We start from the raw sequence: 22,510 nt of genomic DNA, 5'->3' as shown, positions 1-22,510 counted from the left end.
GTCAGGGCAGACCTCTGTGAATTTCAGACTGATGTGGCTGAGGAGTCAGCACTAATGCAGCGACAGAGTTGGACATCTTGCACTTGGAATCAACTAACTTTTTATAAATTTTAAAAATTGCCTGCTTATGCCATTGAAACTCTTACATAAAAGGACCTTGTTCAAGGAGTTCACTTCATCTCTCCCCTTTCTCTACAACTTAAAATGTTTGATTTCCAACTTCTCTGAGAGAAGGTCTTTGAAAACTCCCATCGTATGTAGGCCAATGATAAAATCTGGGGTGGGGAGAGGGGGGTTTGATGGGAATGTGGGACGAGTGTAGGAATGGTGGAAATGACTGGTTGATCAACCCAGACATGGTGGGCCGAAGGGCCTTTTGCCATGCAATTTCACTTGATGTACATTTTTAAGATAATTGGCAAAAGAACAAGAGAGAAGAGATGTGGAGAACTCTTTATAAGAGCACAGGGTTGCTTTATTTGGGAGTCATAATCATAAAGTTGTACAACACAGAAATAGGCCCCTTGGCCCACTACGTCTATACCAATCACTTTATCGATCTACTCTATCAAACCACTTTAATCAGAGTGGTCGGCTATGCATGGAACCAAAAGAAATGGGGGAGATCTTAAATGGGTTTTTTTGAGTCTGTACTTACTAAAGAAACTGACAAGGAGTCAATGGAAATAAGGCAAACAAGTAGTGAGGTCATGGAACCTATACAGATTGAAGAGGAGGAGGTGCTTGCTATCTTGAGGCAAATCAGAGTAGATAAATCCCCAGGACCTGACAAGGTATTCCCTCGGACCTTGAAGGAGACTAGTGTTGAAATTGCAGGGGCCCTGGCAGATATATTTAAAATGTCGGTATCTACAAGTGAGGTGCCGGAGGATTGGAGGATAGCTCATGTTGTTCCGTTGTTTAAAAAAGGCTCTAAAAGTAATCCGGGAAATTATAGGCCAGTAAGTTTGACGTTGGTAGTAGGTAAATTATTGGAAGGAGTACTAAAAGATAGGATCTACAAGTATTTAGATAGACAGGGACTTACTAGGGAGAGTCAACACAGCCTTGTGCGTGGTAGGTTATGTTTAACCAATCTATTAAGAGTTTTTTGAGGAAGTTACCAGGAAAGTTGATGAAGGGAAGGCAACGGATGTTGTCTACATGGACTTCAGTAAGGCCTTTGACAAGGTCCCGCATGGGAGGTTAGTTAGGAAGATTCAGTCACTAGGTATACATGGTGAGGTAGTAAATTGGATTAGACATTGGCTCAATGGGAGAAGTCAGAGAGTGGTAGTGGAAGATTGCTTCTTTGAGTGGAGGCCTGTGACTAGTGGTGTGCCACAGGGATCAGTGCTGGGTCCATTGTTATTTGTCATCTATATCAATGATCTGGATGATAATGTGGTAAATTGCTGATGATACAAAGATTGGAGGTGTAGTAGACAGTGAGGAAGGTTTTCAAAGCTTGCAGAGGGATCTGGACCAGCTGGAAAAATGGGCTGAAAAATGGCAGATGGATTTTAATACAGACAAATGTGAGGTATTGCACTTTAGAAGGAGAAACCAAGGTAGAACATACAAGGTAAATGGTAGGACACTGAGGAGTGCAGTAGAACAGAGGGATCTAGGAATACAGATACAAAATTCCCTAAAAGTAACATCACAGTTAGATAGGGTCGTAAAGAGAGCTTTTGGTACATTGTCCTTTATAAATCAAAGTACTGAATATAAGAGTTGGAATGTTATGGTGAGGCTGTATAAGACATTGGTGAGGCCAAATTTGGAGTATTGTGTGCAGTTTTGCTCACCAAATTACAGGAAGGATATTAATAAGGTTGAAAGAGTGCAGAGAAGGTTTACAAGGATGTTGCCAGGACTTGAGAAACTGAGTTACAGAGAAAGATTGAATAGGTTAGGACTTTATTCCCCGGAGTGCAGAAGAATGAGGGGAGATTTGATAGAGGTGTATAAAATTATGATGGGTATAGATAGAGTGAATGCAAGCAGGCTTTTTCCACTGAGGCTAGGGGAGAACAAAAAACAGAGGACATGGGTTAAGGGTGAAGGGGGAAAAGTTTAAAGGGAACATTGGGGTGGGGCTTCTTCACACAGAGAGTGGTGGGAGTGTGGAATGAGCTGCCAGATGAAGTGGTAAATGCGGGCTCACTTTTAACATTTAAGAAAAACTTGGACAGGTACATGGATGAGAGGTGTATGGAGGGATATGGGCCAGGTGCAGGTCAGTGGGACTAGGCAGAAAAATGGTTCAGCACAGCCAAGAAGGGCCAAAAGGCCTGTTTCTGTGCTGTAATGTTCTATGGTTCTAATCCCGTTCGCCCTTATTAGGATCATATTTGTCTACGCCTTGCCTAATGAAGTGTCTGTCTAACTGCTTTAAACACAATAGCTCTTTCTGATTCCACCATCTCCTCTGGCAGCATGCTCCTTTGATATCAACTGTCCTGTGTAATAAAAACAATCTTCCCCTCAGATCTCCTTCAAAACTCTTTCCTCTCACTTATGACCTCTTGTCTCTGACACCCCTCTCATGAGAATGTACTGACTGAAAAGGCAGTGGAAGCCAATTTAATAACAACTTACGGAGGAACGTAGATAGATTTAGATAGATGACTAGAGCTTGTGAATGAATTGGGGCAAACTGGACAGTTTAAAGAAGCATTATTCGATGGGCTTTCCCTTGCAAAAGTCCATTCCATGAACTGGCTGGTAGACACCGTGGACTGCACACAGGCTCGGGTTGGGAGTCAGACTACAGACAGAGCCAACTAGTGACATGGCTTAGAACTACATTGTGGCAAATCAGACTGGAAGTCAATGGAACATCCTGGAGGAAAGCAAGCTAGGACATGACAGCACCACAGATGGGCGAAGGGGCTATAGAAGAGGAGTGCTTTAGGCATGAAGGATGAGGGGCATGGCTGGGAAGAGAAGAGCGTAAAGGAAGAGTTAATGAATAATGAACACGTTTACATAGAACCTCATCTCAGAGGTTGGTGAATCTGTGGTATTCACTGCCCTGGAAGCTTGTGGAAGTGAAATCAGATCAGCTATTGTGTTTACGGCAGACACTTCATTAGGCAAGCCATAGTCAAATACAATCCTAATAAGGGCGAATGGGAATAGAGTAGATCGATAAAGTGGTTAGTATACACGTGGTGGGCAGAGAGGCCTATTTCTGTGCAGTACAACTCTATGATTACAACTTCCAAATAAAGCAACCCTGTGCTCTTATAAAGAGTTCTCCACATCTCTTCTCTCTTGCTCTTTTGCCAATTATCTTAAAAATGTACATCAAAACATACAGTGAAATGTGTCGATCGCATTAACAACTAACACACCTAAGGATGTTCTGAGAGCAGTCCAAGAGTCACCACACATTCGAGCACCAACATAGCAATGCACACGTTGCATGGCAGAACAACACAGAACATGATAAAACAGAACACAAGCAACAAAACAAGCCCCGTTCCTCTCTCTGGGCTTCGGTCTTTGGACAACCACCTCCAGACCTCTGATCGATTGACCAGAGGATGACATTTTTGAAAGATCACGGAACTGATAGGGACTGGCTGAGAACAGAATGAGAAAAGATCAGCCATGTTTGTACTGGGACAGGCTCGAAGGGCTGAGTGGCCTACACCTGCTTCTATTTTCTTGAGCTCTCATATACAAAAAGAAGTCTGGATTGGGTGAATAAGAAGTTATGAGGTGAGAAAGTACTGGCAGAAAAGATTAGAGGAAATCTCTTCCATACAGAACTGTGGAGAAGGAACTCAGACAGTTTTCCCCAGGTGCTTAGGAAATCTCTGGGTTTGCCACAGAACTTTCATTGATCAGTGGGAAACAATGAGCACCCGGATACCTTAGCATGACCTCTCCATGCCCCGAACACAGTCCTGCCACTGGGAGATGCACGTGACCCATTTGGGGTAATGGAGTCAATTTACAAATTGACACAGAAACACCAATGACAGGAGAGATCAGTGACAGAAAGCAGATACACAAGAAGTCACAGTAGAAAAACAGCCCCCTCACCCTCTGTGACTATGCCATTTGTGATACTTATAACGGATGCACTATTATTAGGTTTATTTTGTCATGTGAGTTAGGTATCGTTTACGCTCGACATGTTTGTAATGTACTGTGCTACTACTGCAGAAGGCTAGTTATCATGGAATTTGTACCCTGAGTAAGTATGCCCAGAACAATAAAGTTGAACTTGGATGGGTCCTTTGCATTACATCCATTCAGCAAGGATTGTGCCAGGGCAGCCCACAAATGTTGCAGCGCTTCTGCCACCAACGTGACATTCCCACAATTTATTAACCCTAACCCGTGCATCTTTGGAACTTGGAGTGAAACTGGAGCACCTGGAGGAAATCCACGCAGTTACAGCGAGAACATACAAACTCCTTACAGAGTGGTGAGAACCAAACTCCAACTGGCCATCACTGCACTGACTGCTTTTGTTTAAACAAAATATACTTTATTTAAAAATAAAATTATATACAATAAACCATTCAATGACTCTCAGTCCTTCACAAATGTTTCTATTACGGTTTTCACATTTCCACACTTCTCGCCACCCACATGGCACTCTGTTATTCCATATTTACATACCCTTTATGAGGGGTATACACCCTCATAAAGAGGGGTGCACTGACTGCTGCTCCAGAGAGCAAGTTTGCAAGTGAAGCCATGTTGGTGCAGACTGAGCTGAGCCTTGCAGGTCACCAATCCCAAGCCACTTCTCACTGACACACACTTCCACCATTAACCTGCCAATAGTTTTCGCACTGATCACTCTACTCCAAGTGCATTCAGACAAACATCCATCACAATTCACTTGCTGATAACAACTCTGACTACCTTCACTAACCTTCCTCAGTCTATGCTTTGCAAATCAGTCTTTGCTGTTGAGAGTTTACATTGTGTCTTTGACAGGCACAAAATTTATCCAAAATGCGAGGAGACTGTGAGATGTGATCAATGAGTGGACGATGCAAACAGCGCACACTACAGGATGGGAAGCAAATCAGTCAGTCAAAGAAAAGGAAGTGGAAATATTTGTACAAGTCTCCAGTTAGGCTGCACTTGGGGTAACTCTGCATTTCTGGTCAATACACTAGAGGGCAAATGTGGTTAAGCTAGAGAGGGTTTACAGTAATGCTGACTGAACTAGATGATTTGAGTTAACAGGGGAGGCTGGATAGGTAGGGGGTGTTTTCCACAGAGTTAAGGAGGTCACAAGGTGAGCCAGAGTGTGTGGTGACACTATCGAGCAGCCCCCAGCACATCCCTGCTAACGTAATGACGCATTTCACTACGTTTCACTGAACATGTGATAAATAAATCTGAATCTGAGCTTAATGAGTTATAAAATTATTAGGGTCACAGATAGTTCCAGTGATTGTCTGAGGGTAGGGGTGTCTAAAACTGGAGGGGAAGGAGGCCAGGTTTAAGGCAAGGGCAAGGGGCAAGTTTCTCCACAAGTCACTTGGTGCCTACATGGAACAAGCCACCAGAAGTGGTAAAGGGAGGTGCAATTACAATGCTTAAAGACATTCAGATGGAAAGGTGTATGGGCTGAAGGACTTACTTCCATGCTCCATGCTGCTTATCTCGATGAAACTGTGAATAAGCTGATGGGGCTAAGGCTACGGGCAGTGACAAGTGTCCGTGTCATAAATCCGTGGGGTTGAATGGCTTGTGCCCTTTCTGCAAACACCATCCTGCGACTTTCACACCACAGCCAAGAGATCTTCATCTCAGTCACTAGCTTCTCAGTCCCAGGAAGGTACTGGTTTACCTGATTGTAGGGGTCCATTGGAATTCTCATCCTGGGCTCCAAGAGGTTGAGGGAAACAGACTGCAGGACATACAGGTAGTGGGCCATCTCATCTCTCATTGTGGAAGAACTCAGGATAATGTTCTAGAAACAAACATAGCAAATAGAAACATAGAAAATAGGTGCAGGAGTAGGCCATTCGGCCCTTTGAGCCTGCACTGCCATTCAGTATGATCATGGCTGATCATCCAACTCAGAACCCTGTACCTGCTTTCTCTCCAAACCCCCTGATCCTTTTAGCCACAAGGACCATATCTAACTTCCTCTTAAATATAGCCAATGAACCGGCCTCAACTGTTTCCTGTGGCAGAGAATTCCACAGATTCACCACTCTTTGTGTGAAGAAGTTTTTCCTAATCTCGGTCCTAAAAGGCTTCCCCTTTATCCTTAAACTGTGACCCCTCGTTCTGGACTTCCCCAACATCGGAAACAATCTTCCTGCATCTAGCCTGTCCAATCCCTTTAGAATTTTATACGTTTCAATAAGATCCCCCCTCAATCTTCTAAATTCCAGTGAGTATAAGCCTAGTCGATCCAGTCTTTCTTCATATGAAAGTCCTGCCATCCCAGGAATCAATCTGGTGAACATTCTCTGTACTCCCTCTATGGCAAGAATGCCTTTCCTCAGATTAGGGGACCAAAACTGCACAAAATATTCTAGGTGCGGTCTCACCAAGGCCTTGTACAACTGCAGTAGAACCTCCCTGCTCCTGTACTCAAATCCTTTTGCTATGAATGCCAACATACCATTCGCCTTTTTCACCACCTGTTGTACCTGCATGCCCACCTTCAATGACACCCAGGTCTCGTTGCATCTCCCCTTTTCCTAATCAGCCACTGTTCAGATAATAATCTGTTTTCCTGTTCTTGCAACCAAAGTGGATAACCTCACATTTATCCACATTAAATTGCATCTGCCATGAATTTGCCCACTCACCTAACCTATCCAAGTCACCCTGCATCCTCTTAGCATCCTCCTCACAGCTAACACCGCCGCCCAGCTTCGTATCATCCGCAAACTTGGAGATGCTGCATTTAATTCCCTCGTCTAAATCATTAATATATATTGTAAACAACTGGGGTCCCAGCACTGAGCCTTGCGGTACCCCACTAGTCACTGCCTGCCATTCTGAAAAGGTCCCATTTACTCCCACTCTTTGCTTCCTGTCTGCCAACCAATTCTCTATCCACATCAATACCATACCCCCAATATCATGTGCTTTAAGTTTGCACACTAATCTCTTGTGTGGGACCTTGTCAAAAGCCTTTTAAAAATCTAAATATACCACATCCACTGGCTCTCCCCTATCCACTCTACTAGTTATATCTTCAAAAAATTCTGTAAGATTCGTCAGACATGATTTTCCTTTCACAAATCCATGCTGACTTTGTCCGATGATTTCACCTCTTTCCAAATGTGCTGTTATCACATCTTTGATAACCGACTCTAGCATTTTCCCCACCACCAATGTCAGACTAACCAGTCTATAATTCCCCGGTTTCTCTCTCCCTCCTTTTTTAAAAAGTGGGGTTACATTAGCCACCCTTCAATCCTCAGGAACTAATCCAGAATCTAAGGAGTTTTGAAAAATTATCACTAATGCATCCACTATTTCTTGGGCTACTTCCTTAAGCACTCTGGGATGCAGACTAATTGGCCCTGGGGATTTATCTGCCTTTAATCCCTTCAATTTACCTAACACCACTTCCCTACTAACATGTATTTCCCTCAGTTCCTCCATCTCACTAGACCCTTGGTCCCTTACTATTTCCGGAAGATTATTTATGTCCTCCTTAGTGAAGACAGAACCAAAGTAGTTATTCAATTGGTCTGCCATGTCTTTGTTCCCTATGATCAATTCACCTGTTTCTGACTGTAAAGGACCTACATTTGTCTTGACCAATCTTTTTCTTTTCACGTATTTATAAAAGCTTTTAAAGTCAGTTTTTATGTTCCCTGCCACCTTTCTCTCATAATCTTTTTTCCCTTTCCTAATTAAGCCCTTTGTCCTCCTCTGCTGGTCTCTGAATTTCTCCCAGTCCTCAGGTGTGCTGCTTTTTTTTTTGCTAATTTATATGTTTCTTCTTTGGACTTGATACTATCCCTAACTTCCCTTGTCAGCCATGGGTGCACTACCTTCCCTGGTTTATTCTTTTGCCAAACTGGGATGAACAATTGTTGTAGTTCATCCATGCGATCTTTAAATGCTTGCCATTGCATATCCACCGTCAACCCTTTAAGTATTATTTACTAGTCTATCTTAGCTAATTCACGTCTCATACCTTCAAAGTTACCCTTCTTTAAGTTCAGAACCTTTGTTTCTGAATTAACTATGTCACTCTCCATCTTAATGAAGAATTCCACCATATTATGGTCACTCTTACCCAAGGGGCCTCGCACGACAAGATTGCTAACTAACCCTTCCTCATTGCTCAATACACAATCTAAAATGGCCTGCTCTCTAGTTGGTTCCTCGACATGTTGGTTCAGAAAACCATCTCGCATACATTCCAAGAAATCCTCTTCCTTAGCACCCTTACCAATTTGGTTCACCCAATCTATACATAGATTGAAGTCACCCATTATAACTACTGTTCCTTTATTGCACGCATTTCTAATTTCCTGTTTAATGCCATCCCCAACCTCAGTACTACTGTTAGGTGGCCTGTACACAACTCCCACCAGCGTTTTCTGCCCCTTAGTGTTATGCAGCTCTACCCATATTGATTCCACATCCTCCAGGCTAATGTCCTTCCTTTCTATTGCGTTAATCTCCTCTCTAACCAGCAATGCTACCCCACCTCCTTTTCTTTCCTGTCTATCCCTCCTGAATATTGAATATCCCTGGATTTTGAGCTCCCATCCTTGGTCACCCTGGAGCCATGTCTCTGTGATCCCAACTATATCATATTCATTAATAACTATCTGCACATTCAATTCATCCACCTTGTTACGAATACTCCTTGCATTGACACACAAATCCTTCAGGCTTGTTTTTACAACACGCTTAGCCCTTATAAAATTATGTTGAAAAGTGGCTCATTTTGCTTTTTGCACTAGATTTGCCTGCCTGCCACTTTTACTTTTCACCTTACTACTTCTTGCTTCTACCCTCATTTTACATCCCTCTGTCTCTCTGCACTTGTTCCCAATCACTCCTCTATTAGCATGTCTAACCCCGCCACCCCTCTCGGGGGCCCGCCCAACCCCCGCCACCCCTCTCAGGGGCTGTCCAACCCCCCCGCCACCCCTCTCGGGGTGCCTCCAATTCCCATCTTTTCTCACTAGAACTTATTCAATCCCACATCTCCTAACTGCTGGCCAATTTTTGATGAAGTCAAGTGCCTTACCTTGAAAACATATTGCCTCAGATTTCTTTTATTGAGAAACTCCATTGTTTCCTGAAAGAATGAAGGAAAAATAATTCACAATGCTCAGGGTCTGCCCAATGATAACATAAGGTAAATTGCTGAAAGATAACTTGAATTGTCTGGGTAAGTTAAGAATTAAACTATTAATACTGCACGGATAACAGATAAATTTCAAACAAATATTAATTACAGTTACTCCACATCCTCTGCTGTACCTTCATACCTCTCCAGCGTTACTTTTCCTACTGGAAGTCAGGTAGTTGTTCTCAGTAGTGATCCACACAAGGCAGGATAGTGCTGACATCCAATAGCCACCATGCCCATACATATGGCTCAGCAAGGTGGCTGGGCAGGGAGTGTGATCAGCTTCTCTCTTCCTTCCCATCTGAGACCATACAATGACTCTTACTCCCAACTCCACCTATGCCCCGATCTCCGAAGGGACTATCTGATAACACACCCCTTTGGTAACAAACTTTAACGCTACTTTTCAACGAGCAATTCCCGTCAAGATGGAGTTCTATCAAGATGGTGCCCAGCTGTGGCCCAGACTCTGTCAAGATTGTGGCTCAGATTTCATTGCTTTTTAAGTTCTAAAGGATGGTTTTTGGGGCAGAGAGGAGTTAAGAGTCAGATTAGGGCTTAGAGAGAGGGGTGGGAAGTCAGGCCTCCGCTCTACACTCAAAGGCCGGCAACCCAGATGGGCGATGAAGGACATCAATGAATGTCAGGCTGTCCCAGGTCGTTGGGTCCTGGGATCAATCAAGAAGGTGGGTGTGCTCAGTGTGTGAGCATGGAGTTGAGAGTCCTGTCTTTGGCTCTTCCAGGGCTTAACACCAAAGATCAAAGTCTGAAGAATGATGGGAGTCAGGCCTCCGGGTCACCAGTCTCTAGGCTTCGGCCACTCAATGGTGGGATGGCCAAAGCCCAGAATCTGGTGACCCAGAAGCCTGTCCTGGAATTGGAGGACTATCTGTGTGAGTGGGTGAGTCAGAAGAAGGCAAGTGCCTTGTATTGTTACTTGTTGTATTCTGTGCTGTTCTGCTGAGATTGTGTATGCTGACACCGGAACGTATAGTGACACTTGTGGGTTGCACCCAACACACCCTTAGTTTGTATTGGTTGCTAATGGAAATTTCACTGTATGTTTTGATGCACATGTGATAAATGAATCTGAATCGAAATCTAAATCATTGGGGGATCATGATGGATGTGAAGAAGATGGTGCAGCAGTCTGAATAGGGGATGAAGATAGAAAGCCTAGTGGCATGGAGTCAAGACAGCAACTGCTCCCTAAACAGAACAACAGAGATGGTCATTGACTTCAGGAAGTAGGACAGAGTATAGGTTGGTATCTGTGCCAAAGAAGCTCAGGTAGAGGGAACTTCCAAGTTCCTGCGTGTAAACATCAACAAGTTGTTCCGATCCAGCCACATGGGCTCTATCACCAAGAATGCAAACCAACCCTCTACTTCCTCAGAAGGCCATGGAAATTCAGCATGACCCTGATGACCCTCACCAATCTTTATTGATGCACCACAGAAAACATCCTATCCGGCTGCATCACACCATGGTCCGGCAGCTGCACCGCCCAAAACCATAAGGAACTATAGAGAGTTGTGAAGACAAAAACCAGCCTCCCGTCCTGCTGATAACTCCTCACCCCCTCTATAGTGTGAAAGGTTAACACTATCTGCAAGTCAAAAGCCACTGCTGCTGTGTTAGTTATCGATTAGTCTGTTTGAAGAATGCTGCAGCCCTTCCATTGGCTATTTCTGGTATCAAAGTACCACTAGCGTATAAATGTAGCACATCTGTGAATTTCGCTTTCTCTGGGTCACCACAGACTATGTATCACAGAAACTTTGATAGTGTGCTGCACACACTTAGATAAGTATCTATATAGCTTGAATGTTTTAGTGTTTGGTTTTGTTACATTGATAAACGGTTAAAAATGTACCCACAGTTGGTATCTTCTGACCCGTTTACCTAATTCCCTGCAACACCCTTCCACTGGGCAGAAGTTACAAAAGTTTAAAAGAATGTACTACCAGACTGAAGGACAGCTTCTATCCTGCTGTTATCAAACTTTGAATGGGCTGAACATATGAATTCTTTGTCTCCCAATCTACCTCATTGTGTCCCTTGTACTTCGTTTGTCTTACACAATCTCTGTAATACTATTCTCTATTCTCCATTATGTTTCTTTTTCCTTTTGTACTACCTCAATATGTTTATATATGGTTTGATGTGTCTAGATGGAATGCAAACAAAAGCTTTTCATGAACTTTTGCACATTGTTGTAGTGTAAAGGTTTCCCAAGCAAAGCCAGCACACCAGATTGACATTGGTTGCAGTGCAGAGCTAGTCCACACTCGTACCACCGAGCCCATGAGTGACATCGTGTCCTGTTGTTCAGAGCCATTTCCAACATGACAGATTAAAATAGTACCTTCCTCTCTTCCTCGTTGGAGCTCAGGAGCAGGGCTATGATCAGTGCCATTGCCTTAGTCTGGATCATCTGGTTCGTTCTGCAAGGAGAAAGAGAAGATGGCTCTCAGCTAGGGAGCAGAGCTGAGCTCTCCGTTAAAGAGTGGAGAGACAAGACCAGCACTCAGCAAGCAGACACCCAAGGCATGGAGACAGCAAACCTCATCGACTACTGCAAGCAAGCTTCAGCATGTCTAAAACTATTGGACATAGGTTTAAACATGAGGGAGGAAGTTTAAAGGGGATCCAAATGAATACATTTTTCCACACTAAGGAGATGGTGTCTTGAAGGATCCTCCAGAGGAGGTGGGAACAGTAACAACTGTTAAGAGGCAGCTGGTCGGATACTGAATGAGCAAAGCGTAGAGTGATGTGGAATTAATGAAGGCAGGTGAGATATATTCAGCATAGCCTTGGACTGGAGGGCCGTATGCACTAAAGTGGATTGCACTGCCATCTACAGTCCTGGAGACACATAACATCTTGCAATCCTGGTGGGATATGGCTTGAGCATGTAGATTCTGATTCCCAGTCATGGCAAGTGATTCATTTCTGAATTGTGTAAACTACCCACGGTGAGTTGGAGGCTGAGATGAAGCCCACCCTGATCTAAAAATGACTCAACTGGTCTCAACATTAATTCTTTTAATCAGTGTCTGGGAAGCAGAGTCCCAGAATTACAGGGGCTTCTCTCCTGCTCCCTGAGAAATCTCTTCCAGAACTCACAGCTCAGAGTAATTCCAGGTGGAAGCTGGATAAGGTGGTTCTCAGATCAATGCACAGGAAGGACAGAGAAATGGAAAGAGGAAAAAAAACTCAGCCTCCAGTACTTGTGCTGGTAAATGATTAAAGCAGCACATCCAGACGACAATCGGGTAGAGCATGGTCCATTAAAGAGAACATGGTGTGAATGAGGACTACTGCACAATACTATGCAATGTAACAGGAAGAGAGAAAGGAGTTCTTTTTTATAAATACAAGAGATTCTACAGATGCTGGAAATCCAGAGCCAGACACACAAAACACTGGGGGAACTCAGCAGGTTGGGCTGCATCTATGGAGAGGAACATTTCAGGATGAGGCCCTTTGTCAGGATTGGAAAGGAAGAGGAAGAAGCCTGAGTAAGAATAAGCTGGGGGGGGGGGGGGGGAAGAGGGGACAGGATACAAGCTCCAAGTGATAGGTGCGACCCGGTGAGGGGGGATGGTGAGTGGGTGGGGGAGGGGATGAAGTGAGCTAGGAGGTGATAGGTGGAAAAGGGTGAAAGAAGAAGGAATTTGTTAGGTGAGGAGAGTGGACCATGGGAGACAGGGAAAGAGGAGGGCCGTCAGGTTATGGAAGGAGGGAGTGATCTTCACCTTCAGGAGCATCACTGGGAGCCCCTCAGCTGAGGGGTAAGGCTGACTCCGGAACACAATAAGGCTGCAGGAGCTTTGGAAGGAGAGTGGTCATCCAAAGATGTTTATTCAGACAATCCTCAGATCGAGCACACCTTGTTGACCTTACCAGTGCTATGGCCTTCTTTCTCTGGGTTGAAGGCAGGCCCCCCAGAAGAGGCTGCACAAGTTGAGGGGGGGGGGGTAAATGTGATGTACGACGTGCTTGCCTTTATTGGTCGAGGCACTGAGTTCAAGAGTCAGAAAGTTAAGCTGCAGCTTTACAAAAGTCTGGTTAGGCCACACCTGGAGAACTGCATTGAATTCTGGTCACCCCTGTAACAGGAAGGACATGCTTTGGAGAGGATGCTGCCCGGATTAGAGGACAGGTGTTACAAGAAAAGGCTGAGTAGACAGCAGGTATCCTTTTCTCCCAGGAAATGTCCACTACTGGAGGGCAACACACACAAAACGCAGCAGGCCAGGCAGCATCTATAGGAAGAAGTCCAGTTGATGTTTCGGGCCAAGACCCTTCGTCAGGACTAACTGAAAGAAAAGATAGTAAGAGATTTGAAAGTGGGAGGGGGAGGGGGAAATGCGAAATGATAGAAGACAGGAGGGGGAGGGATAAAGCTAAGAGCTGGAAAGTTGATTGGCAAAAGGGATACAGAGCTGGAGAAGGGAAAGGATCATGGTAAGCACAAGGTTGTGATTGTGGGAGATTTTAATTTTCCACACATAGACTGGGAAGCCCATTCTGTAAAAGGGCTGGATGGTTTGGAGTTTGTAAAATGTCTGCAGGATAGTTTTCTGTAGCAATACATAGAGGTACTAACTAGAGAAGGGGCAGTGTTGGATCTTCTGTTAGGGAATGAAATAGGTCAGGTGACAGAGGTATGTGTTGGGGAGCACTTCGGGTCCAGTGATCACAATACCATTAGTTTCAATATAATTATGGAGAAGGATAGGACTGGACCCAGGGTTGAGATTTTTGATTGGAGAAAGGCTAACTTTGAGGAGATGTGAAAGGATTTAGAAGGAGTGGATTGGGACAATTTGTTCTATGGGAAGGATGTAATAGAGAAATGGAGGTCATTTAAAGGTGAAATTTTGAGGATACCATATCTTTATGTTCCTGTTAGGTTGAAAGGAAAGGTTAAAAGTTTGAGAAAGCCATGGTTTTCAAGAGATATTGGAAATTTGGTTCAGAAAAAGAGAGAGATCTTCAATAAATATAGGCAGCGTGGAGTAAATGAGGTGCTCGAGAAATATAAAGAATGTAAAAAGAATCTTAAGAAAGAAATTAGAAAAGCTAAAAGAAGATACGAGGTTGCTTTGGCAAGTAAGGTGAAAATAAATCCAAAGGGTTTCTACAGTTATATTAATAGCAAAAGGATAGTGAGGGATCAAATTGGCCCCTTAAAGAGGAGGAAGTACTGGTGCTTTTAAGGAATATAAAAGCGGATAAATCTCCAGGTCCTAACAGGATATTCCCTAGGACCTTGAAGGAAGTTGGTGTAGAAATAGCAGGGGCTCTGACAGAAATATTTCAAATGTCATTAGAAACGGGGAGGATTGGCATATTGCTCATGTGGTTCCATTGTTTAAAAAGTGTTCTAAGAGTAAACCTAGCAAATATAGACCTGTCAGTTTGACATCAGTGGTGGGTAAATTAATGGAAAGTATTCTTAGAGATGGTATATATAATTATCTGGATAGACAGGGTCTGATTAGGAATAGTCAGCATGGATTTGTGCGTGGAAGGTCATGTTTGACAAATCTTACTAAATTTTTTGAAGAGTTTACGAGGAAAGCTGATGAGGGTAAAGCAGTGGATGTTGTCTAAATGGACTTTAGTAAGGCCTTTGACAAGGTTCTGCATGGAAGGTTAGTTAGGAAGGTTCAATCATTAGGCATTAATATTGAAGTAGTAAAATGGATTCAACAGTGGCTAGATGGGAGATGCCAGAGAATAGTGGTGGATAACTGTTTGTCAGGTTGGAGGCCAGTGACTAGTGGGGTGCCTCTGGGATCTGTATTGGGTCCAAACAACATTGTTTGTCATATACATTAATGATCTGGATGATGGGGTGGTAAATTGGATTAGTAAGTATGCAGATGATACTAAGGTAGGAGGCGTTGTGGATAATGAAGTAGGTTTTCAAAGCTTGCAGAGAGATTTAGGCCAGTTAGAAGAGTGGGCTGAAAGATGGCAGATGGAGTTTAATGCTGATAAGTGTGAGTTGCTATGTTTTGGTAGGAATAATCCAAATAGGACATACATGGTAAATGGTAGGGCATTGAAGAATGCAGTAGAACAGAGTGATCTAGGAATAATAGTGTATGGTTCTCTGAAGGTGGATAGGGTGGTGAAGAAAGCTTTTTGGTATGCTGGCCTTTATAAATCAGAGCATTGAGTATAGGAGTTGAGATGTAATGATAAAATTGTACGAGGCATTGGTAAGGCCGAATTTGGAGTATTGTGTACAGTTCTGGTCACCGAATTATAGGAAAGATGTCAACAAAATAGAGAGATCACAAAGAAGATTTACTAGAATGTTACCTGGGTTTCAGCACCTAAGTTAAAGGGAAAGGTTGAACAAGTTAGGTCTTTATTCTTAGGAGCATAGAAGATTGAGGGGGGACTTGATAGAGGTATTTAAAATTATGAGGGGGATAGATAGAGTTGACATGGAGAGGCTTTTTCCATTGAGAGTAGGGGAGATTCAAACAAGAGGACATGATTTGAGAGTTAGGGGGCAAAAGTTTAAGGGTAACATAAGGGGGAATTTCTTTACTCTGAGAGTGGTAGCTGTGTGGAATGAGCTTCCAGTAGAAGTGGTTGAGGCAGGTTCGGTATTGTCATTTAAAGTAAAATTGGATAGGTATATAGACAGGAAAGGAATGGAGGGTTATGGGCTGAGTGCAGGCCGGTGGGACTAGGTGAGTGTAAGCGTCAGCATGGACTAGAAGGGCTGAGATGGCCTGTTTCCATGCTGTAACTGTTATCTGGTTATATGGGATAATGGGAGAAAGAAAGGGGGAGGGGAGCAGCAGAGGGAGATGAAGAGCAGGCAAGATTGTGAGAGGGGCAGAGAGAGAAAAAAGAGAAAACAAAAGGGGGGATAATAAATAAATAAGGGATGGGGTAAGAAAGGGAGGTGGGGCATTAACAGAAGTTAGAGAAATCAATGTTCATGCCATCAGGTTGGAGGCTACCCAGACGGAATATAAGGTGTTGTTCCTCCAACCTGAGTGTGGCTTCATCTTGACAGTAGAGGAGGCCATGGATAGACATATCAGAATGGGAATGACACATGGAATTAAAATGTGTGGCCACTGGGAGATCCTGCTTTCTCTGGCGGACAGAGCGTAGGTGTTCAGCGAACCGGTCTCCCAGTCTGTGTCGGGTCTCACCAATATAATAAAAGGCCACACAGGGAGCACCAAACACAGTATACCACACCAGCTGACTCACAGGTGAAGTGTCGCCTCACCTGGAAGGACTGTCTGGGGCCCTGAATGGTGGTGAGGGAGGAAGTGTAAGGGCAGGTATAGCACTTGTTCCGCTTACAAGGTTAAGTGCCAGGAGGGAGATTGGTGGGAAGGGATGAGGGAACGAATGGACAAGGGAGTCGCTTACGGAGTGATCCCTGTGGAAAGCAGAAAGTGGGGAGGAGGGAAAGATGTGCTTGGTGGTGGGATCTCATTGGAGATGGCGGAAGTTACAGAGAATTATATGTTGGATACGGAGGCTGGTGGGGTGGTAGGTGAGGACAAGGGGAACCCTATCCCGAGTGGGGTGGCAGGAGGATGGGGTGAGAGCAGATGTGCATAAAATGGGAGAGGTGCGTTTGAGAGCAGAGTTGATGGTGGAGGAAGGGAAGCCCCTAGAGGGTGTTCATTTAGGGTATATTTAAGTTCTAAGAGGTATTTAGGGCATGTTTGTTTTCAAACAGAGAAAGTGTTGGGTACTAGGATTGTTCTGCTGTGCACATAGTGAAGGCAAGTACAATACAGGTTTTTAAGAAGCTTTTAGATAGGCAGAGGAATGTGCAAAGAATGGAGGGATTGTGTTGGCAGAAGGAATTAGTTTAGAAAGGCATTAGGCTACTAGTTTAAACACAAGATGTTAGGCTGATGCTGGAAATTCAGAGCAACACACATTCACGCACAAAATGTTGGAGGAACTCGGCAAGTCAGGCAGCATCTATGGAGGGAAACATACAGTTGATGTTTCGTGCCAAAGTGGTCTCAATCTGAAATGTTGACTGTTTACTCCCCTCCATAGATACCGCCTGGCCTGCTGAGTTCCTCCAGTTTTGTGTGCGTTGCTCTAATTCATAGCTTAATTAGACAGCACATCATGGTGGGCTGAAGGGCTTGTTCCTGTACTGTCCTGCCCTACATTCTATATTTTTCTCTCCTCTGCAGCTAATAAAGTACCTGACAGCCATTTCCAAAAGCTTATTGCAGAACTACCACCATTGCTACAGAACCAGCAACTACCATGGCCAATAGCTGGAAGGCCCCCATCCATAGCTGTCCTTGCCATTGCCAGGAAACTGGATCTTGTGCCAGAGTCAGTCATCTCCTGCTTGGGAAGCAATGTGGAGTTTCCGGGAGTGGGCAGACCGCTGATTTGTTATGACTGCCACTTACACTTGTAGGTGCGAGATCAGCCTGTCCAGGGTCACCTCGTTCTTCACCAGCTGGAACAGGTAACTGCTGCTGAGCACCATACTCTCCAGGCAGGCCAGGGACAACTGCTGGATTGATGCGTCCATGGCAGACTTGTTCACAAAGCCTGCAATCTAAACAGGTACAAGTAAGGTCAGTGGCTAAAGGTGAAAGGTTACATGCAGCAGTGCTCCCCCACCCCCACACTGGTTGTTCAATCTTTTTTACTTCAGCTATAAGAATTATTATATTCTTCTTCCTGTGAAACTAGAATACCTGAGCTGCAGCTCCTTCAGATTTCAGCACCAAATTCTCCAAAGGTAGAAACGGCACAGTTTAAATACTGGGTGTATAGTTCCCCCACCACTGACCCACCAAATAATTCCAGCCCAGGGACGATGCAGGACCGTCTGTCTAGCTTCCTCAGCTGCGGAGGTCATCTTCCCGCCAATACTGAGGTCATTCTTTCCTTCCTCGGTCATCATGCTCCACAGAGCCCCTTACTGAACCATGGGCACAGTCCATTTTCCCCACTGACTGCCATGCTTGCAGAACCAGACAGAACACATCACTGTAGTGCTGTGGCTGACAGTCAGATCTGAATGATACTCAAGACACTAACCTCTAACCCTGACCACCCTCCACATTTGGCAAGGGGATAGCTTTTGTCTTGGGTACTCCCTGACTAATTAAACCTATGTTCTCCATTTGCCCTTTGGGAATATGATGCCACCCCATCACCTCACATTACCACACTCTGTACGTGTTCTAATCTATCCAGGGCAAGGAAGTCCACAGTTCAGAGTGAGGACCTCCTACTCAGCAAAGACAGTATTATAATACCTTATCGTCAGATCAGGTAGAGAGATGACCAGGGGTTATCCACTGTATAAAGTGGATCTCTGTATGTATACCATGAGGAATGGCACTGCTCAATCACTCATCTGACATCCAACACCTAACCTAATGAAGTGTGGTCCCAGAGGCCAAGTGACTAGAGGCAACAGAACCCAGTGACACCCACATCTCACAGGAAGCTGGGTGACTGGAAACATTAATTCTGTTTCTCTCCACCAATGCTGCCAGGCTCCCACCAGGATCACAATACTACTTCCCGTTAACCATTCAGTTCACTGATGAGTTCCAAGTCAGAGGCCTAGTGTTTGCTGATCAGTGTGTCCTGGGAACAAGGCCCCAGATTTGAAATGGGGTCTGGAAGTTGAGGTCCGTTGGCTGGAGCATAGTCTGTGAATTTTTATGAATGCATTGAGGTTGTGTCTGCAGGCCTGAGTCCGCTGGAGGTTGGAGGCTGGAGACTGAAGACTGTTCTGGGGTTAGAGATCTATATATGTGTGTGGGCGGGAGGGAGGAAGGAACACGGCTTGTTTTGCTGTTGTTGCTCACTCTATTCTGTGTTGTCCTGCTGAGCATTGTGGGAATGTCACTTTGGCACCAGAATGCAACATTTGTGGGCTGCCCCCAGCACATCCTTAGGTTGTATGCGTTGTTCATGCAAATGACATATTTCACTCTGCTTCAATGTGCGTGTGACAAATAAATGTGAATCTTTCCTAAACCTGCTGGCCAACATCCCTGAACACTACAGTTTTAGTAATATTGCGACTGCTTTGATCACTTTGCACTAAAATAGACCTCTTTTTGTTTTCTTTCTTATAAAATTTGTGTATAATTTATGTGTTTTCCTTGTGAATGTTCGGCGATCCTGCAGATGATGGAAATCGTGTTTAGGGTGTGTTATTTGCCTCTGCAGCTGCTGCAAGTTTCTCATTATGCCTGTGCGCACACAGACTTGTGCAGATGACAATAATCTCAACTTTGATTTTGAATGGCTTGCTGAGTGTTTCTAGTTTTTTTTCTATTTTTATTTCAGACTTCCACCATCTGCAGTTCTTTGGCTTTTAAACCGGGTGGTTACCTTCTTAATGAAAACGGGGGTGAGTGTTTCCCAGGAGACGACGCCGTGTTCCATTAACTCTATGAATGCGTTCAGAGTGTGGGCCAAGCTCTCACCAGTGCTGAAAGACACAGGAAGACATCAGAGAACCTCTTTGAAAACTGCTGCATGTGCATGTGAGCAAATGATGAAGGGGTAGAAGGAGTGGAGGGTCCTTGGAAGACTGGAATGCATCACAGGAACAGGCCCTCAGCCCACCGAGCCTACACCGATCAAAGACTTACTTATACTCACCATACATTAATATCACATTTTCATGAACCCCAGCTCTCCCCCAGATTCTACCACACACACACACACAATGGGGGCAACATCTGGCATCATTTCACCTCCCAATCCACAAAGCTTTGGGAATGTGGGAGGAACTGGAGCATCTGGACAATATCCATGAAGTCACAGCAAGAACGTGCAAACTCCACGCAGACAGTGTTCAGGGTCAGGATTCAACCTGGGATACTGAAGACGTGAGGCAGTGGTTACCGTGCACAGTTCTGATCACATAGCTACAGGAAGGATGTCAGAAAGGATTCACAATGTAGTTACTGGGACTGGAAGGCTTGAGTGATAGGAAGAGATGGGATAGATGGGACTCCCCACCCCCCCCACCCCTAAGTAATAGAGGTTTATAAAATCATGGATAAAATGAATGGTGACAGTGTTTTCCCTAGGGTAGGGGAGATGAAAACTAGAGGGCATAGATTTAAGGGGAGAGGGGAGAAGATTTAGAAGGGACCCGAGGGCAACGTTTTTTCTCTTTGTTTGAGTGTAGTTGTTCACTAATTCTGTAGTGGTGTATGGGGTGATAGGGAGGGGTATCACCTCCGGCGAAGGGGCTTGTCACGTCCATTCCGGGGCAGCTCACAGCTCTTTCCTAAACCTGCTGGCCAACATCCCTGAACACTACAGTTTTAGTAATATTGCGACTGCTTTTAGTCCCCACTGGAGACTCAGCTCTCACCTGTGACTCCAAGTAGCTGTTTGCTTGGGACAGCAGTAACACCGCTTCGACAGGCAGGCTAAACCAGGTGAGGCCTCATACCCCATGAGATAGGGACTTGCCTGTCCTAGCATTTGAAGTCAGATCTGGTGGACAGGGTGGATGAGATCTACAGTGAGATCCAATGGCCAGGAAGGCGAAACTGCAACGCTCCATGGAGAGTGAAGAGCATAACGAGGCACAGAAGATGTCGTGGTCATCCACTGTTACCAAGGAAGAGGTCTGTTTGTGAAGTTTGATCGTACCACTGGACCCAGACCTCTGAGGGTGAGAGAATGGAAGTTTTTCCACTTTAAAAACTCTCCTGCACAGGTTTCCTCTGTCATCATCCAATACGATGAGCGACCACCAATATATTTATTTGCATCTACTGTGAATGCCCACAAGAAAATGAATCTCAGAGTAGTAAATGGTGACATGTTCTTTGATAATACATTTATTTTGAACTGAAGGTGAAAAAGCTGCCAGAGGAAGTGGTGGTTGCAAATACAATAACAAAGACATTTCGACAGTTATACAGAGTGATACGAGCCAACGGATGAGCTCAGGTAGACAACTTGGTGGGTGTGGATGAGTTTGGCTGAAGGATCTAGTTCTGTGCGGTATGACTACACCACTGAGTACGTTTTGCTAAGAAACTGCATCTGGTTATGATCTTGCAGCTGACTGTCTCCCTGCAGTGCACTCCATTGCTGTTACACTTTATGCTGCATTCTGTTACTGCTTTAGCATGTACACCAAAGGACACAGGAACAGAATTTGGCTATTTGCCCCATTGAGTCTGCTCTGCCATTCCATCATGGCTGATTTATTATCCCTCTTAACCCCATTCTCCTGCCTTCTTTCTCCTCGTAAGCATCAGACCATAAGATATAGGAGCAGAACCAGATCATTTGGCCCACTGAGTTTGCTCCGCCATTTCATCATGGCTGATCCAATTTTCCGCTCCACCCATTTCCTGACCAATGAAGAATCTATCAACCTCTGCCTTAAATATACCTGATGACCTTTGATACCCTTACTAATCAAGTACCTATCAACATCTGCTTGTAAATGACTTTGCCTCCAGATTCACCAACCCCGGCTACAGAAATTCCTCCTCATCTGTTTTCTAAAGGGACGTCCTTGAATTCTGAGGCTGTGCCCTCAGTCCTCGATGCACTGTGCAATTATTTGATCTGTATGAACAGTAAAAACGACATGCTTTTTACTGCATCTCGGTAATAAAGCAACAACAAACCATTTCCAATTCCAACTCAATAAGATCATAAATGATGCAGCTCATAACCCGCTAGTCATCGCCGTGAGGTCAGAAATGTTTCACACCTGCGCCCAATATTCAACATGGCTCCTGATCCGTTTATCACCTGTTCCTTACCAGTGCAGAACATTCATTGCTAGGACGATCATGTTCAGGTTCATTTATCTTGTGCACATGTTAGCATATAGTGAAATATTTTGTCTGTGTTACAACCAAGACAACTGGGGGCAGTCCGCAAGCGTCGCCGCAGCAACCTAGTCTGTCCACTGTAGCCAGCAGAAGAACACAGACCACAACACACAAAGAAACAACTACAGCAAAGTAAGCCCCATTGCTCCCCCACCCCCACTCACATAGACTGTCCCCCAACTCCAGCACAGTTAACACAGGGATGGATGGTTGCACCCAGCGCTGTATAAACATGCCTTCTTTTCATCTTCTCTTCCATGCTGGTAGTAGATAAAACTCGATTGTATAAGGGTCAGCC

The 22,510-nt window shown here is 44.5% G+C and overlaps 1 protein-coding gene across 2 annotated transcripts in view; it reads right to left on the bottom strand.

Moving 5' to 3' along the window:
* The window catches only part of elmo3 (engulfment and cell motility 3), a 161,715-nt gene that overhangs the window by 56,928 nt on the left and 82,277 nt on the right, over positions 1–22,510 (bottom strand). For both annotated transcript variants that reach the window (XM_073069708.1, XM_073069709.1), the window contains exons 7-11: positions 19,727–19,826; positions 17,773–17,924; positions 11,697–11,775; positions 9,224–9,274; positions 5,834–5,956 (exon numbers count right to left, since the gene is read on the bottom strand). In XM_073069708.1, the coding sequence (XP_072925809.1) occupies positions 5,834–5,956; positions 9,224–9,274; positions 11,697–11,775; positions 17,773–17,924; positions 19,727–19,826 (505 nt within the window). The remainder of the gene's footprint in view (positions 1–5,833; positions 5,957–9,223; positions 9,275–11,696; positions 11,776–17,772; positions 17,925–19,726; positions 19,827–22,510) is intronic.

Source organism: Hemitrygon akajei, chromosome 17 (genome assembly GCF_048418815.1).
Source record: "Hemitrygon akajei chromosome 17, sHemAka1.3, whole genome shotgun sequence".
Taxonomy (NCBI): domain Eukaryota; kingdom Metazoa; phylum Chordata; class Chondrichthyes; order Myliobatiformes; family Dasyatidae; genus Hemitrygon; species Hemitrygon akajei.
The sequence above is the reverse complement of the archived record's forward strand: the minus strand, read 5'-3'. Positions and strand labels throughout refer to the sequence as shown.